Below are 18,107 nucleotides of genomic sequence, written 5' to 3' on the forward strand. Positions count from 1 at the left end.
TCACAGGACAGCAGGATGTTAGTCCTCACAAATGGGTGACATCGAGGATGGAGCCCACCACGGAAAACTTCTGTCAAAGTTTAGCAGAACTTTGACTGGCCCCTACTGGGCATGCCCAGCAAGGCACTGTCCCTGCAGCCAGCAGGGGTCTCCCTTCAGTCTGATTTTCAAAGCTACAGGCAGTGCCTAAAAAGTAAAAAATAAAACGAACCCAACACCGCGGGGTGGCGGGCGGGTTTCGTGAGGACTAACATCCTGCTGTCCTGTGAGAACACCTGTTACATCAGGTAAGCAACATTTGCTTTCCCCACAGGACAAGCAGGATGGTTGTCCTCACAAATGGGTGAGTACCGAGCTGAGGATGTCCGAGAAATGCACCAAATGTACCCAACGGCGTGCAAAAGGCACAACAACTGGGGTGGAATTTGGGAAAGGGCATCCGCACCCCACCAGGAGGTGGAAGGGTGTTGGTACATCATGTTGGAAAAAGGTTACGCAAGACAGATTGGCCGAAGATGGAGTCCTGTCTTCCAGCTTTGTCCAAACAATAGTGGGCTGCAAAGGTATGGAGAGAACTCCAGGTTGCAGCTTTGCAGATGTCAGGAAGCGGCACCGATCGAAGGTGTGCTACTGAAGTTGCCATGGCCCTCACAGAGTGTGCTTTAACACGGTCTTGGAAAGGAATGCCAGCTTGCTGATAGCAGAAGGAGATGCAATCCGTCAACCAGGAGGAAAGAGCCTGCTTACCCACAGGTTGCCCTAACTTATTAGGATGGAAGGAGACGAATAATTGAGTGCTCTTCCTGTGGGTGACTGTACGGTCTAGATAGAAAGATAGAGCCCGTTTACAGTCCAGGGTATGCAGAGTCTGTTCCCCGGAGTTGGAGTGGGGCCTGGGAAAAAAGATAGGTAGTATGATGGATTGATTGATGTGAAACTCCGATACTACCTTAGGTAAAAATTTAGGGTGAGTGCGTAGTACCGCCCGGTCCTGCAGGAGCTTAGTGTAAGGCGGATAGGTAACTAGGGCCTGCAATTCACTAACCCTGCGAGCTGAAGTGATAGCTAAAAGGAATAACACTTTCCATGTGAGATACTTCAAGTCACAAGAGTGTAGAGGTTCGAAAGGAGGTTTCATGAGACGACCAAGAACCAGATTAAGGTCCCAAGATGGGGCCGGAGGACGTAAAGGTGGCTTCAAATGGAGCAAGCCTTTAAGAAAACGTGTTACCAGGGGTTGGACTGAGATAGAGACACCCCCGAAACCCTTATGGAAGGCGGCTACCGCACTGACATGCATTCTAATGGAGGAGGTCTTTAGACCTGATTCAGATAGATGCCATAAATAGTCCAAAAAGTTAGAGATTGGACAGGAAAGGGGATCAAGGGACTGAGAAGTGCACCATGATGTGTACCTTTTCCATTTGTATGAGTAAGAACGTCTTGTTGAAGGCTTTCGTGAAGCTATCAAGACACGAGAAACTGATTCGGAAAGGTTAAATGGCTGAAGGACTAACCTTTCAACATCCATGCCGTCAGGGACAAGGCTTGGAGGTTGGGATGGAGGAGGCATCCGTCGTTTTGAGTGAGCAGATGCGGGTCCTTTCCCAGAGGAATGTGTCTGCGGATGGAGAGATCCTGGAGAATTGGAAACCATACTTGGCGTGGCCAGTAAGGTGCTATCAGGATCATGGTTCCTCCGTCTTGGCGTAGCTTCACGAGAGTCCTCGAGAGAAGAGGAAGTGGAGGGAATGCATAAAGCAGGCCGGTTGTCCACCGGAGAGAGAATGCATCCCTCGGCCGAGAGTGCTGGCTCCGAATGAGAGAGCAGTAGTTGTCCACTTTGTGGTTCTGAGGGGACGCAAAGAGGTCTATGTGGGGATAACCCCAATTGCGAAATAGAGAGGTCGCTACCAAAGGATTGAGAGACCACTCGTGTGGTTGGAAGACACGGCTCAGCTGGTCTGCCAATACATTGTCTACTCCCGGCAGGTAGGTGGCCCTGAGGTACATGGAGTGGGAGAGGGCTTCTGACCAAATTTGCACTGACTCCTGACACAGAAGGAAAGAGCCTGTGCCTCCCTGCTTGTTTATGTACCACATGGCCACCTGGTTGTCCGTCTGGATCAAGATTGAATGGTGAGAGAGGCAATCTTGGAAAGTCCGGAGAGCATAGCGGATTGCTCGGAGTTCCAGGAAATTTATCTGGTGTTTGGATTCCTCTCGTGACCAGAATCCTTGAGTTTGCAACTCGTGCACATGGGCTCCCCAACCGATGTTGGAAGCATCGGTAGTAAGGATGACCTGAGGATCTGGAGGGAGGAAGGGTAAACCCTGTAGGAGGTTGAGAGGATTCATCCACCAGGCAAGAGAGACGAAGTGCGTTGGAGACGCGTATTATTGAGGACAGAGGCTGAAGAGCTTGGATCCACTGAAGCCTTAGGGTCCACTGTGTGATTCTCATGGCTAAACGGGCCGTGGGGATCACATAAACTGAGGAGGCCATGTGACCCAGAAGAACAAGGAAGTTGCGAGCTGTAGCTGTTTGTTGGGACTGCAGCTGGCGAGCTAGGGACACTAGGGCTTGGACTCGCTGATGAGGAAGGAAGGCTTTTGTCTGTAAGGTGTCCAAGTCTGCCCCAATGAAGGATAAGGTTTGAGATGGGACTAAGTAGGATTTCTCGTAATTTACCAGAAATCCTAGAGAAAGCAATGTACGAATTGTGAGGGTCAGGGAGGATCGAGCTAGTTGCTGGGTTGGGGCCCTGATCAACCAATCGTCTAAGTAGGGGTAGACGTGGACTCCTTCTTTCCTTAGAAATGCTGCAACCACTACGAGGCACTTGGTGAACACTCGTGGTGCGGATGCTAGGCCGAAAGGTAACACCCGATATTGGTAGTGATTGCGGCCTACTAGAAAACGCAGGTATTTGCGATGAGATGGTGCTATCGCAATGTGGGTATATGCGTCTTTTAGGTCTAGAGAGCATAACCAGTCCCCCCTTTGTAGCAGAGGGAGAAGCGAGCCCAGGGTTACCATCTTGAACTTCTCTTTGTGAAGGTATTTGTTGAGGACCCTGAGGTCTAGGATGGGACGAAGTCCCCCTGACTTCTTCGGGATCAGGAAGTACCTGGAATAGAACCCTAGGCCTCGTTGCAAGGGAGGAACGGGTTCTATAGCATTGGATTGTAGGAGAAGTGATGCTTCCTGCTCTAAAAGAAGAGAATGATCGGTAAGACTGCACGCCTGCAGGGGCGGGGAGTCTGGAGGGAAAGTTCGAAAGTTGAGATGATAACCCTGTTCGATGATTGCCGTCACCCACTGATCTGTGGTGACCGTATGCCACTGTGCTAGAAAGTGGCATAGCCGACCTCCCACAGGGATGTCTGGAAGAGGGGTCTGGTACATGCTCTCTAAGGGAAAGTCAAAAACCTGCAGCAGGGCTAGGAGGTGGAGCTGCTGCAGGCTTTTGTTTACGAGCCTGGCGAGGCTGAGTCTTATGATATGACTTGGTAGGCCGAGGCTTGGTAGATGGGGGATAATATCTCCTTGGCCTAAAGAAAGACTTTTTAGAGTCCTTCCTAGACGGTTGTTTGGAAGGCAAATCAGGAGGGATAGATGAGAGTTGCTTTAAAGTCTCATGATGATCCTTCAATTCAGCAACAAGTTGCTGTATTTGCTCACCAAATAGATTATCCCCTAAGCAAGGTAAATCTGAAAGCCGATCTTGAACTTCTGGGCGAAGGTCAGAAGATTTCAGCCAGGCCCAACGTCTAGCAGAAATAGCTGTAGCAGAAATTCGAGTAGAAGCATCGAAGATGTCATATGCGGTTCGAACTTCATGTTTTCCAGCTTCAAAACCTTTATTTAAAAGGGATTGAATCTGGGGTTGGAACTGTTCTGGCAAGGCATCAGCAAATTCCTGCATTTGCTTTAAAATGACTCTATTATATTGAGTCATATAAAGTTGATAAGAAGCTATCCTGGAAATCAGCATAGCTCTATGGTAAACCTTCCTACCTACGCTATCAAGGAATTTATTGTCCTTAGTAGGAGGTATGGAGGAATGAGGCTTTAGTCGTTTAGCTTTTTTCTGAGCTGACTCGACGACCACCGAATGATGATCTAATTGAGGTTTTTGAAAACCTGGGGCTGATTGTACCAGGTAAGTAGAATCAGCTTTTTTATTTACTGGGGACACCGAGCCAGGAGATTCCCAATTCTTTTTAAGAAGGTCTTGAAAAACCTGATGAATGGGAATAGAGGTGATGACTTTTGGGGCATCCAAAAATTGGAGTAATTCCATCATTTGGTGCCTATCATCTTGTTCAGATTGAAGTTGAAAAGGAACCAATTCTGACATTTCCTTCAGGAGGAGAACGCTTTCTGCTCCCTGTAGGAGAGGGAGGTGAAGGTAAATCATCGGTGTCAGTAGAGGTATCATCACCCCAAGTATCATAGGGATCTGGATGATGACCTGAAGGCGCTCTAGGGTGTGGAACTCCGGAGGGCCCAGGTAGGGGATCCAAAATATCGGGAGAAGCCACCGGAGGCATCGAGAATATCCTCGATGGAATCGGTGCCGATGGGGGCACCGATGGAACCGGTGCCGGTCTCAAGGAAATCGATGTCGGCATCGGAAATCTCGGTGGAGCTGAAGTGCGTATCGCCCCTGATGAGTAGATCGGTGGCGAGGGACGACTGGTCACCGATGGAACTTTTCCCGAAGGGGGAATAGGATACGGTGTTTCTCCACCAGATGAAAAACCTGTCGGTGACAGCGGTCTAACCGGTGTCAGTGGCACAGGTATAGGTATTGCCGGTGGAAGAGCTGTCATGAGTGCTTCCATCCGGTGTAACAACGGAGCCAATGCAGCAGCAATTGGCTCGGTGGTCGGTTCCGCCCTCGGTGCCGGTGCAGGTTGGAACCGTAGCATCGCCTTATCGATGGCCTCCTGGACCAACCGGTCCAGTTCTGCCCGGAGACCAGGGGTAACAAGACCCGGCTCGACGGGAGATGGAGGCGGAGGCTGAGCCGGAGGGACCACCGTCACCGGTGGGATCACGGCTCCCACACCCCGAAGGGGTGAGGGTTTCCTCGATGCCTGCGAAACAGGAGTGGACGGTGCCGCTTCTGATCGAGGCTTTTTAGGCGGTGGCTCGGCCGGTACGGAGGTCGATGACGTCGATTCCTCGACGGGCCGAGACTTATGACGTCGATGGCGATGTTTCTCCTTCCTATCTCCTCGATGATCAGGGGAAGGGACAGGAGTCGATGGCCGAGAAGACGTCGGAGGCGGACGGTCACCGGAAGGCTGCCGATGGTGTGAAGATTTCGACGGTGCCGGTTCCGATGACGTCGATGCAATCGATGGCGTTGGGGTGTGAACATGGAAGAGGAGCCCCATCTTCTCCATTCTGGCTTTACGACCTTTTGGTGTCATAAGGGCACATTTGGTGCAAGTCAGAACATCATGCTCACTCCCTAGGCACAAAACACAGACTCTATGGGGGTCTGTGATTGACATTGTACGAGTACAGTCGGGACATCGACGAAACCCAGACGCCATGGCGGACAGCCAAAAAATTTAGTCGCGGGACTGTCGACTGCAAGTAGGCCTCAAGGGCCAAAGTCGACGAAAGTCTATAAAACTGCGGCAAAAACTTACCGGAGTTCCGCGGACGAAAAAATTTGTCGAAGGGAGACCCCTGAGGGGCAAATTTTCTTTAGAATAAAGAATTCCAAATTCCTGTCAGGAACGTGGTAAGAGCTCTTTCACCGCGTGGCTACTGCTGCGCGGAAAAAAGAAGACTGAAGGGAGACCCCTGCTGGCTGCAGGGACAGTGCCTTGCTGGGCATGCCCAGTAGGGGCCAGTCAAAGTTCTGCTAAACTTTGACAGAAGTTTTCCGTGGTGGGCTCCATCCTCGATGTCACCCATTTGTGAGGACAACCATCCTGCTTGTCCTGTGAGAAACCCTGTTCCTCTGCTGGTCGCCTATTGTGTTGGTGAGGCTCTGCAGGCTGGGGCACCGGGTGCCGCCAACTGCGTCAATCTTTTCTCCTGCCTCGGGGTTTCTTGCGTCAGGCGAGAAGAATGTTGCAGACGCATCTCTGCGTCAATCATACATGGGGTTTGCTGCTGATGGGGCTGATCTGGATTCCTCGCTTGGAGAGTGTATCCACTTCGAGGCCTCAGATGACGCACTCTGTCTGTGCGGAGCATTTCCCAACGCCTGCCGCTTTGCCACAGCATAGGGTCTGTCCTGTGCCTCCGATGCATGGCCTGCTGTGCCTGATGGTTCCGGAGGCTGTAAGGAGGAAGCCCTTTTGGCCTTTGCCAGCTTGTTGGAGCTAGGACCCGGAAAGGAGTGGAGGAGTATTGGTCTGAGCCTTCCTCTCGCAGCTTGGCAATCTTCATGGCCCTCTGCCTCTGGGCCTGGGGGGACATGCGGCCACAGTAACGGTAGTTAGCCTGGTCGTGACCCAGGCATAAGTAATAACTGTGGCCATCCGTTGCCAACATAATTATGCTACATTGGCAAAATTTGCATCCCAGTGCACGCAAAGGCATGGTAGCACTGAAAAGTGCTGAGTGAAAAGGAGAAGAAACAGTCGAAAAAATTCCAAAAAAGAACTGACGTCCCAGACGGCATGGCTAATTCAGCCTGCTTATTGACAGGGGGGGGGGGGGGGGGGGGGGGGGGGGGGAACAGCTACAAGACCAAGGTACTCATCTGAGGGAGTGTGCAATATCTCACCTTGGGAATTCAACTGAGGGAGGGACCATAATGTACCACCATGCAAATTACATTTTTTTCTCCATCTAAAAATGTATGCAATCCCCAATAGGGAGATGCATGTCCACCATCTACTAGAGACTGAGAATACTGGCGGGCTGATGTCACTGCAGGTGTATATATACAGTGATGTCAGCTTTGCTCCGTCTCCATCTGCTGGTAGGAGGTACATAACCCACTTGTTCTGGAGTCACGTGTCTAAATGCCAAGAAAATATTTACTTACCAGTTCTGCCTGTGAATAGTAAAATCTTCGAAATGTCTCCAACCATACTGTAGTTAGGAGATTATGATCCACTAACCACTTTTCTATTTAACATTCTTTGCTAATTAAAAAGCACAAGCTCCTCAAACACTAAACAGAAGTACTTACACAGATTGACGCAGTAGAGTCCAGTTGGTATTTAGTTGCAATGCCAAAGCGAGTGCTGTTGTTGCCAGCTGACCAAGCTAGATTTACAGCCGTTTCCAGCCTATCGCTCACCTTCTGGTAAATGGAGCCACCAAATTCTGCCCCATCATTCCTGTAAAATATTTGAAAGTTTTCAAATTCTGCTCTACAGTAACCGAAGTCAAGAATAACTAAAAGGGAAAGACACACTTTCAAAGGATGGGCATTAAAACTAATAAGGAAGAAAAACGGTAAACTTCCCACCCTGCCTCCCCAAACAAGATTTTTGAAAGATTTCCTCTCACCCCACCCAAGTTCTGTAGCTAGATTTGTTTATATGGCACCAGTGGGGAGGCAACACAGAACAGTCCAATTTAAAATTAGGGTCAATACTCCAACACTGCTATGGCATACTGCTTTAAAATGCCTGGATTCAAATTTGTGCCACACCCAATCTTCCTGCCAGTCATATCAACAAATCTCATTCTGTGATAAATTTTTGTGGAATCTAACTGGATTCTTTGTAATTTGCTTAAATTTTAATTCTAACATTCTTGAAGTACCAAGGTTCTTATGTCTCCAGTATTTTGGCCTCTAAGCATGTGAATGTTATATCATGAAGTTAATCATGATTGAAATTTACCTAGTAATATTTCTTCATGCCCTACTGGTTTCCCTATAAATTGGCATTCTGCCTTTACAGTCAAAAAATGAAAGGCAGAATCAATACTGTCTGACAGTATCTATGGTATAGTATTTTTCCCATGCTAATGTGGATCACAAAGCACAATATTCAGCAGAAGCTGAAGATCAGCCCTGTCATCAGATTTAAAAACTGAACGTCAAACAGGGAGAGAGAGTACTATGAGAAGAGGAGAATATTAGGTGCTAGAAAAGGCAGAAATATCAGGCAATCTTTTCCTTTAACTTGGCTTATCTGGTTATGTTAGTTTAAAAACTTAATTAAACTATTCTCATCTGTAACATACATTCTTCTCCAAGGTAGTAAAGAACTAGCCTGGTTCCAATACAGGCCACCGGGGGCCTTTCCACTATCGCTATTGGAAAGAAAGAGAAGATCATGATCAGAATCCTAGTACTGCATATTAGTATTACAGCAAGGTTAGTATTTTGCCCCATTTCCCTCCCCCTTAATTAAAAAAAAAAAAAAGCACAAAAAGTTAATTGTAAATTTTTTCTATAATTGCTAGACTTCATTACCTCTAATATATTCTAGTATGCATTATGAGCATAGGTATTAGTATATTTAAAAGGTACAGCAGCAGTACTAAAGGTGTCTCTTTAAATAATGATTAAGTTCATTTTTTAAATGAGGGATTCAATTTTATTCTGATATAAAAATTAAAAATTTATGGAGAAAATGTGTTTAAACTTTTTGAAAGCTCACTTCTCATGCTAAACCATCATGAACTTAAATCTGGGTGCTGATTCATATCAGCTCTATGCAGGAACTACACCACTGAATGAGAAATAATGAACACAGAACAATTGAAGTGTGCAAAGAAAAAGGTTTTCAACATAAAGCAAATATTTTATTTCCCCATGTAGGTATTAGGGCAGAATAGAAAGAAAAAGAGCCAAGAAACAGAAATATAGAAACAAGACAGCAGGGAAAAAACAAAACACATCAAGCCCATCTATTCTGCCATCCATGCCAATTATTCCTTCAGAGAGCCTCTGTTTATCCCATGCTTTCTTAAAATCAGATATGGTCCTCGTCACTACAGGGAGGCTGTTCCATGCATCCACTACCCTTTCTGAAAAGAAGTGTTTTTGTACATTACTTGACTCTAGCCCTTTCACCCACATCCCATGATCCCTCATTCTAGAGCCTCCTGTCCTTTGAAAGAAGTCTGCCGCCTGTGCATGAAAACCTTAGGAGGTATTTAAAATGTGTATATCTCCCCATCCTGCCTTTTCTCTAGGATATTTGAAGAAACAAGTTAGCACTGCTGCTTTAATAAAATTTAATACAAGCTGTATAAGCAAACATGCAACGCACTTAAAGGGCATGACTCCCTCTACTTAAAAATATCTTAAGTATCCATTAGACAGTGGTTTTGGTAAAATATTTTTATGAAAACACTCCAAGTGATGTGGACTGCTCCTTTGGATTGCAGTGGTCTGAACTATGGATCTTACAACTGCTAGTTTTAACATGGGCACACTCTCTTCCAACAGCCATGCATTTACAACCAAGCATAGGAGCTATGGTAGCCACAACTGAGTCAAATGCTCCGACACTGTCGTCCAAATTTTTTAGTATACTAAATTTACACAAATGATTAACACAGGTAGTGTGGTAATGTTTAACCAAAAGTAAAAGGATCTTTAAAGAAACAATCTGTGCTTGTTTCAAACTGGTTTACATCTTGAAATTTCAGTATAGATCCACTTTAAAAAGCAAAAACATGAAGGAGAGGGACAAACTAAAGAAGTTACTAATGTTCTTAAATTATGCAAAACTGAACTGTAATCCTAGCATATTAGAATGAAAGTTTTGAATCCTAGAAGTTATATTTTTCAGCAACTGAAGTAAGATCAAAAAAGTATATCATGAATTGCCTGAAAGACAGAATTTAAATCGCAAATAAAAATTGCCTATTGGTCCAATAAGTGACAAGAACTCTTGACAATCACTACAGTTTTATAGTCTCCCACCAACAAATTTTAATTTATAATATAAATCTGTAGCACTTACACATTAGTATGCAGTTGGAAATCTCCTGTTTGGTAGCCCACAGAGAAATTATTCCTTGTCAGCTTGGATTTGGCACTGTCAAATGTCATCTGATAACCAGCCAGCCAGCCTTCATAAGTAGCAACAGCAGAACCATGGATGGCTGGGCCAGCAAAGTCAAAGTCAACGTCACAACCAAGGTTCACATATTCACGTTTATAAGCCGTCTTGATTTTGCCACTCTTCTTGCTGAGGGATTGGGGAGAAAGTAGTATATTTAGGAATACAATTAGAAATTGTAGTACATAGACAAACACTAATCAAAGTAAACAAAGCTAGAACTAGAAAGCAAAAAAGTTGTTTACCTATAGGAGGTATTCTCTGAAGACAGTTCAGTCACACTGGATCACGTGACTGTACAAGTCACCAAACTTATGGATTCTTCCAGAGTTTTCTGGAAAAGTCTAAAGAGTCTCTCTGCCAACGTGCGGTGGTTCCTACAGCCATTGTCCATTCCATAACAACCGATTGAAGGGAAAACCTCTCTAAAAGGAGAGGTGGAAGTGTTTGTGTGTCTGATTAACTGCCGTTTTACAGAAACGTGTTACAAGTAAACAACTTTGCTTCTTCTGAAAACAAGCAGTTCACCATAGTCAAAACACATTGGATCTAGCAAGGATGGTGTACCCCCCACCCCCCAAAAAAAAAAAAAAAAGACACGACAAAAAAGAATTGCCAATGGGCAGAAATATTTTTTCATTAAGACAACCACTGAAAAGGGATTTTTCCCCAAACAGGGAAGACAATACAATTATAAAATGGACCCCAGGAGAGATGAAATTGTGCTCTAGTCCATTGGGAAGCCATGTCTAGACAATAACAATATGAATGTTTGACTCGAATGCAACACTGCAGTCTTGCAAGTCTCAATGGAGGTAGACCATAGGTTGGTGACCAATGCAGCTATGCCCCTCTAAAGTCAAAATGGTCTACGTATTAACAGGAGGAGATGCATTCTGCAATTTAATTGGAAATGGGGTCATTCTGGTGGCTCAGTGGTACGTACTGTGTACTTTCATGCAGAAGATCCCTGATCAGGACTTCCACACTCTAGGGTGACGAGAGGGAGGAGCTGTCATCATTAAAGTGCAACATCTGGTGGCCTGACAGAGTTCATGAGGCAAGGTTTCAGAAGGAACCCTGGTACATGGCTCCTAGGACTTTTGCTGGGAGCTATGCACTGGCGGAGGGTTTATAAAAAATAGGAGAAAAATCCCAGGTGGCTGCAAATAGAAGACCCTGGCCCCCAAAATCCCAACACTGATTCTCACCGAGCTGAAAGGAGAAAAGAGGAACTAAAATCAGTTACACACAAAGTGTGTGAGAACAGCTTGGTGGCTCAGTGGCACTACTGTGCATTACCATGCAGAAGGAGCCAAGTATGATTCCCAGCACAGGTTTTCCATTTTCTGAGTAAGCCAGGACTGGGGATACTGTGGAGGAAGTGTTCAAAAGCCTTGGAAGAAGGGGGTAGGGAAACTGGTCATCACACAATATCGATACCTAAATGGTGGGATTCAGTGTTTGTTGAACAAGGCTCCTGGGCTGAGGACTGTTGCAGCAATGATTGGAATAAAGTAAGTTGGGAGGCAAAAAAATTCTCAGGTAGTTATAAATGAAGGATAATGGCACCAGATCCCTCCTTGAAGCTGGACGTGCAAAGTAAGCAGGAACAAACTGAGGTTAAAATATCAAACTTTCTAGGGGCTTTACACTCCTCTCCAGCTAGAAGGCTATAGCTCTTGAAATCCAGCTAATGAAGAGCCTTTCACCTTTATAGAGATGCTGGCTTAGGAAAATGTTGGGAGAGATGACCGATTAAGGTGAAATATTAAATACTTGGGATATCAATGAACACTTTATGAAATCTAATATAAGCTGGGTAAGTCATGAGGCCCTGAACCTCACTGACAGCAACAGCCATCAAAAAAATGCAACCTTCTCTTGTCTAGGGGCATGAACTGGGCTTTTATCAGATGGGTGATAACCACATTTACATTTTATGTAGGAGGCATCAGTTGAAGCAAGCCCTATATGAATCCAACTAGAAGCTGTACAGAAATGGGGTTTCCTTCTACATGTCTGTGATGAGCACCAACTGGACTTGCTGAACCCTAATAAAAAGGTGGTTTTTAAATTAGATTCTGAAATCAAAACGGATCTATGACACCTTGCCCTCACACCAAATGGCAAAACTCCATTTAAAAACATAAGACCTTCTGATAGATTCCGTTTTAGAAGGCAGAATAATTTTGGACACCTTTTTGGAAAAATAGAGCTTGTATTACATCCTCCACAACATCTAGGGTATGCAGGACCATAGGGGGACAGAATCCTTTGGTCTTTTTAGGAGCCAGAAACTACCTGACACAAGATAGGAAAATTTGGTTCATATCTGATAATTTTCATTCCTGTAGTACCACGGATCAGTCCAGACTCCTGGGATTATTCATCCAAGCTAGCATGTGGAGACAGAGAAAGTAAAACTGACACTGCTTTATATACACTGATGCCACCTGCAGTTCCTCAGTATTAATCTGTACCAAAGCTGAATGCAAAAAAAACACCATAAAAAACCATTTGAATATAAAATTGATAAAAAAAAACAAACAAAAAACCCCCCACACTTCTGATGTCTGTAATTTACAATAGTTGAGCGGACGACTCTCCACCCTCAATACTTGGACAGGACTCTGGACTGATTCATGGTACTACAGGAATGAAAACTATCAGGTAAGAACCAAAATTTTCCTTTCCCTGTGTGTACCCGGATCAGTCCAGACTCCTGGGGTGTACCAAAGCTTCCTAAACAGGGTGGGACCTGGAGAGTCACGCTCGCAACACGCTTTCACCAAAAGACCGAGACTCCCGATCTGCGACATCCAGTCTATACTGTCTGGCAAAAGTATGTAGAGACTTCCAGGTCGCCGCCGCTCTTCAAATCTCTTGTGGCGATACCAAGTGAGCCTCTGCCCAATAGGTCGTCTGAGATCAGGTGGAATGAGCCCTCAAGCCTTCCGGCACTGACTTACCCTTGAGAATGTAAGCGGATCCAATAGCTTCCTTAAGCCACCTGGCAATGGTAGTTTTGGAAGCTTGAAACCGTTTCTTCGGACCGCTCCACAAAACAAAAAGATGGTTAGACCGCCTAAAACCATTCATGACTGTAAGATAGCGAAGTAACACTCTACGAACATCCAATAGCCGAAGCTCACGAGTATTAGACTCAGAGGCTGTCAAATCCGAAAAAGCCAGCAGCTCAATAGGCTGATTAACATGGAAAGAAGATACCACTTTCGGGAGAAAAGATGGTACTTTTCTTAAGATATCGGACGGGGTGTATCTTTACGGAAAGGATCTAGACATGACAAAGTTTGCAACTCCGAAATTCTCCTTGCCGAGCAAATGGCCACCAAGAAAACAAACCTTCAAAGTCACATCCTTAAGAGTAGCCCTGCGGAGAGGTTCAAATTGAGCCTCACACAAACCTCGAAGTATCAGGTTGAAGTTCCAAGGAGGACAAACTCTCGGCCGTAAGTTGACTCCTCTAATAAATTGGATCACATCAGGATGAGAGGACAAGCGGTACCCATCCAGCTTTCCTCTCAAACAAGCCAAAGCTGCCACGTGAACTCTAAGGGGCGGATTTTAAGAGCCCTGCTCGCCTAAATCCGCCCAAATCCGGGCGGATTTAGGCGAGCAGGGCCCTGCGCGCCGGTAAGCCTATTTTACATAGGCCTACCAACGCGCGCAGAGCCCCGGGACTCGCGTAAGTCCCAGGGTTTTCGGAGGGGGCGTGTCGGGAGCGTTCCGGGGGGCGGGCCCGGGGCGTGGCCACGCCCTCCGGACCCGCCCCCAGATCGCGTCCCAGCGTGCTAGCGGCCCGCTGGCGCGCGGGGATTTACTTCTCCCTCCGGGAGGCGTAAATCCCCCAACAAAGGTAAGGGGGGGGGTTTAGACAGGGCCGGGCGGGTGGGTTAGGTAGAGGAAGGGAGGGTAAGGTGAGGGGAGGGCGTTAGAGGATTCCCTCCGAGGCCGCTCCGATTTCGGAGCTGCCTCAGAGGGAACGGGGGTAGGCTGCGCGGCTCGGCGTGCGCCGGCTATATGAAATAGATAGCCTTGCGCGCGCCGATCCCGGATTTCAGCGGCTACGCGCGTATCTACTGAAATCCAGCGTACTTTTGTTTGCGCCTGGAGCGCCAACAAAAGTACGCCTATTCGCGGTTTTTGAAAATCTACCCCTAAGAGAGTTGAAAGCAAGGCCCTTGACCAAACCGTCCTGAAGGAAAGATAAAATGTGTGATACAGAAGCTTGCAAGGCCTGAACCCCTTCGCCACACACCAGGACTCAATACTTTCCAGACTCGGACGTAAAACACAGAGGTGGACTTCCGCCTAGATTGGAGGAGGGTAGTAATCACCGGTTCCGGGTATCCTCTCGTTTTGCATACAAGCATTGCACCATGTAGATCTGGTAAACAGCCATGTGGGACTAAAGCATGGAATTCTATTAAAATGCTTCTTCATAAAAAAATCCAGAGGAATACTGAGGGGGAGGATTGTTCGACACCAAGTGTTTTAGATGTGCATTTAGCATGCTGAGTCAATATTTCAGCATTTCTGTTATCCAATTCTAAATTGAAGAGAACCTATGACAACTCAAGGTCAACCATATAGGGGTCCAGAAGTCCTCCATGGCTCTCTAGAGGTCAATGAGGAAGGATAGAATGGACCTTTGTAGACCAGTGCAGCATTGTTTATGCCTAGGAGGCAGAAGTCACCTTCAGATAAGCCAGCTTTGGACAATGTGAAACTTCTGTTTCTCCTTTATTTTTCAGTCATGCATTGAAAATGTGATGCTGCTTCAAACATTTTGCTTCAACTCTCCAGTTCTGTGCTTAAGAGTTCAGATTCATTGCTTTGGCTCAACTGGTCCTATCCTCCAACCCAGCAACTAAAGAGTTTAAGAGTCTCTTCAGCAAGGTCTGGTCCCCAAAACACATGCAACACACATGTTTTTAATGTGTTTCAAATTAAACTATTATGCATCACAGAACAGTGCAATCATTAAACAAGCCATAGCAATAAGGGAAATAAAATGTTTTGTCTGATCACTCAGGTTTTCTTAAAGTGCTACAAATTCTGCTGGGGTATGTAAAAAACTTATGATCACAACTGTATAATATCGTTATGCAGATGCCACAGTCCACGTGGTCATGACCTTATGCCACATCCTTGCAGCAAACTTCATGACTGTCAGCGATGGACAGCCTTCAGTTTCCACTTGAAGGGGCTTTCTTGGACATTGAAAGTAAAGATGACAAACCACACGGAAAAAAATGTTCACTCTAAAATAAGATAGTATGGAAGGAAAAAATATTGCCAGGTTGTCCACTGACAATGGTCACAATCACTAAAGTGGGGGACAGCTCAGACAGATGAAAGAACTACTGTAATTTACAAAAATGCCATAAACTTAACTAGTTCTAAGGGAAAAAAATGAAGTCTTAGCAGAACTCTGCAGGGCAGCAAAGAAAAACATGTCATGACAAACAGAGGAACTGAAGGGAACCACAGCAGGAAGAGCAGTGAAAGGCTTTTAGGCCTTTCTAGAAAGCTCTGGAAGAATCAATCTGTTCGATGCCAGAGTCACACGAAGCATTTGTGCAACTCTGGTAAATTGCTGGTCTTAAGAATGTCACTGTGCATATAATATGGCTCTCCTGACTAAAAGGCTTTACAATAGAACACTACAAAACCAAATACCCCTCTAAGTAGAGCTGTCCTTTTTGCAACATTGATGAGTAACCATTACACAGACACTACCACTTTTGCCTGCAGCCATACTTATCTCCCAACAGGGTCTCCCCCACCCCAACTGTATTACTGGATTTTCTCACTTTGAAAAGCTGCTAAAGTTGCTATCTAAAATTCGCTTCAGACCACAGCTTTTACTCTAATTATAATGTCTGTTTCAGAGCAAGTACCCCAGGGAGCTCCTCTATGGGTTTCTACCATTGCAACCTATTTACCCCAACTACAAAGAAATCTTCTCAGAACTATTATCTCATGTCTGCTACAGATAGTACTAGTGGTTTTCTCACCCACCAGGAACTTGAGGCAGCCTAGTGATTAAAGAAATAGGCTCAAACAGTGCCTTACCAATTCACTGATTCAGGCACCCACTTAGAATAAGCTTTACTGATAAGACACCTTTTGTAGCATCCTGATTTAGGAAGCTCAAACTTCCAAAATACTGATTTACTGCAGGGAAATCCTGCCTCACCGCCATGCTACCTTCAGGAATAGAGTGAATAACTGCTATCCAGGGAGAAATAGAAAATTAATCTAATACACTTACCCTGTGTTGGGTGAAAATGTAGTGTCAAATGTGAGCTTCAAACCTTTGGCAACCTGGTTAGGTTGGAGAAAAAAAAAATCCCCACTAAATTCAGCTAAACTAGTTACATAAACAGTGAGTGATGAAAGCACTTTAGAACTAGTTACCTAGGCCAGTCCTGCAACTCAGCAGCTAAGCCATGCAAGAGTAGTTTGATTCCAGGTCTAGTACCTATTTTTCTGGACAGAAGGGGATGGGATGCTGCAGAGGTAGTGTTCATGATTCCCAAGAAGAAATCCCTGCCATCATATGACTTCTGGATTGAGCACCAGTCAGACATGTTACTATGATGACAGTTATAAAATAGGGAAAAAGGTTCAGAGGAGCTACAAATGAACGCTCACGGGGCTGAATCGCAACTGGCACAAGTGTCCAAAAAAGCAAGAATCTAATGCACGAGCCAAAAAAAAAAAGAAGGTTTACCTGGTCTTCAATTGTGATTTCTGTCCCTAGAGTGTTATCAGTATTCCATTTCTCTGTGAAGGTCAGACCATATTCTGCCCATTTGTATTTTGTCTCCAAACTGCCATTAACTTTGCCAGAATCTGTGTTTGATGAACCAGATGTCTTAAATTCCTTTAAAAGAAAAGACAAAGCATTATACTTAGGCAGCATTCATTCAAATATGTGCTCTAACTCACAGAAGTGGAAAATTTCTGCCTGCTCAGAAGAGGCTAGAGAGGAAAAAAAAAATAGAGGACATGAAGTACAAAAAAAAAAAAAGGAGCAAAAGAAAAAAATCCATTACAAGGACAAAGTTTGCCAAACATTTTGGCAAACTTTTCTAAATATTTTTCCACCCCTGAATACTATAATGGTTCTACCTATTTTTCTTTCACAAATTTAAAATACTTGGGACAAAGAGCAAAGAGTAAGAGCATCTGGGGGATAACAAAGAGAAGAATAAGTGAGAGGGCTCCAGTGTTCTGTCATATAGGAGGGGGAATACAAAAAAAAAAAAACAACAACCCCTTCAGAGGGCCTACAAGAGGAGAACAACCAATGGGTGGAGAGTGGTAGCACAGCTGCATTAGGCTTCCAAGAAGGCTGGAGTAACCTGCTGGTCATGGTTACAGCCCTAGCTTCAATGAGCAAAGGGAGGCTGCATGTTTGAGTACCAACCTTACTAGTTTCAGTAGCAGTTCTGAATTACTGCACACGTTGAGCTAAGACATGAAAAGGTGGCTGGGTGATGGATCAAGTATGGGATTTGTAAGAACAAGAGCAAGACTACACTGCCTGGAATAACCTATCAGCCAAAATGGTGGCAGCCAGTACAAAACAGAATTTAAACATACTTGCCATGTGCAGTGGTAAAACAGGAATGAAGAGTTCATAAAAGACATTTGGGGGATGGGGAAGCCAGGGAGGTAGTGATTGGTTTAAGTAATGGAAAATTATATCCTTAAAGACAAATACATCTGAGCAGACCCATTGATCCTTTACTGTTATTTACTATGTATGTTACTAAATAGCATCCCCAGCAAAACCCAATTCATAGAAACATACCGTTGATTAATTTACCATACTTTCCAGATTAACTTGGTTATACTGCAAATCTCCTGGACAGTATCCCAGCTAGAAATACTTTTAAACAGAATGAATCAGACAGCAAAAATTATGGAGAATGTAAAACAGCTTTTAGCACCACAAACTTGGCTCGGACATGGTGCACTGAAATCTTTAATGAAAGACAGACCCTAAAAGTAAAAAAAAAAAAAAAAGTCACCATGGTCAATTCTGCTATCCTTGGAAT

At 45.1% G+C, this 18,107-nt stretch overlaps 1 protein-coding gene across 4 annotated transcripts in view; it reads right to left on the bottom strand.

Moving 5' to 3' along the window:
- The window catches only part of VDAC2 (voltage dependent anion channel 2), an 88,270-nt gene that overhangs the window by 27,159 nt on the left and 43,004 nt on the right, over nucleotides 1-18,107 (bottom strand). For 3 of the 4 annotated variants that reach the window (XM_029609521.1, XM_029609524.1, XM_029609522.1), the window contains 5 exons: nucleotides 16,775-16,927; nucleotides 16,313-16,365; nucleotides 9,913-10,140; nucleotides 8,180-8,248; nucleotides 7,173-7,323 (listed from right to left, as the gene is read on the bottom strand). In XM_029609521.1, the coding sequence (XP_029465381.1) occupies nucleotides 7,173-7,323; nucleotides 8,180-8,248; nucleotides 9,913-10,140; nucleotides 16,313-16,365; nucleotides 16,775-16,927 (654 nt within the window). The remainder of the gene's footprint in view (nucleotides 1-7,172; nucleotides 7,324-8,179; nucleotides 8,249-9,912; nucleotides 10,141-16,312; nucleotides 16,366-16,774; nucleotides 16,928-18,107) is intronic. The other variant, XM_029609523.1, reaches the window with a different exon arrangement.

Source organism: Rhinatrema bivittatum, chromosome 7 (genome assembly GCF_901001135.1).
Source record: "Rhinatrema bivittatum chromosome 7, aRhiBiv1.1, whole genome shotgun sequence".
NCBI classification, from domain to species: Eukaryota; Metazoa; Chordata; class Amphibia; order Gymnophiona; family Rhinatrematidae; genus Rhinatrema; species Rhinatrema bivittatum.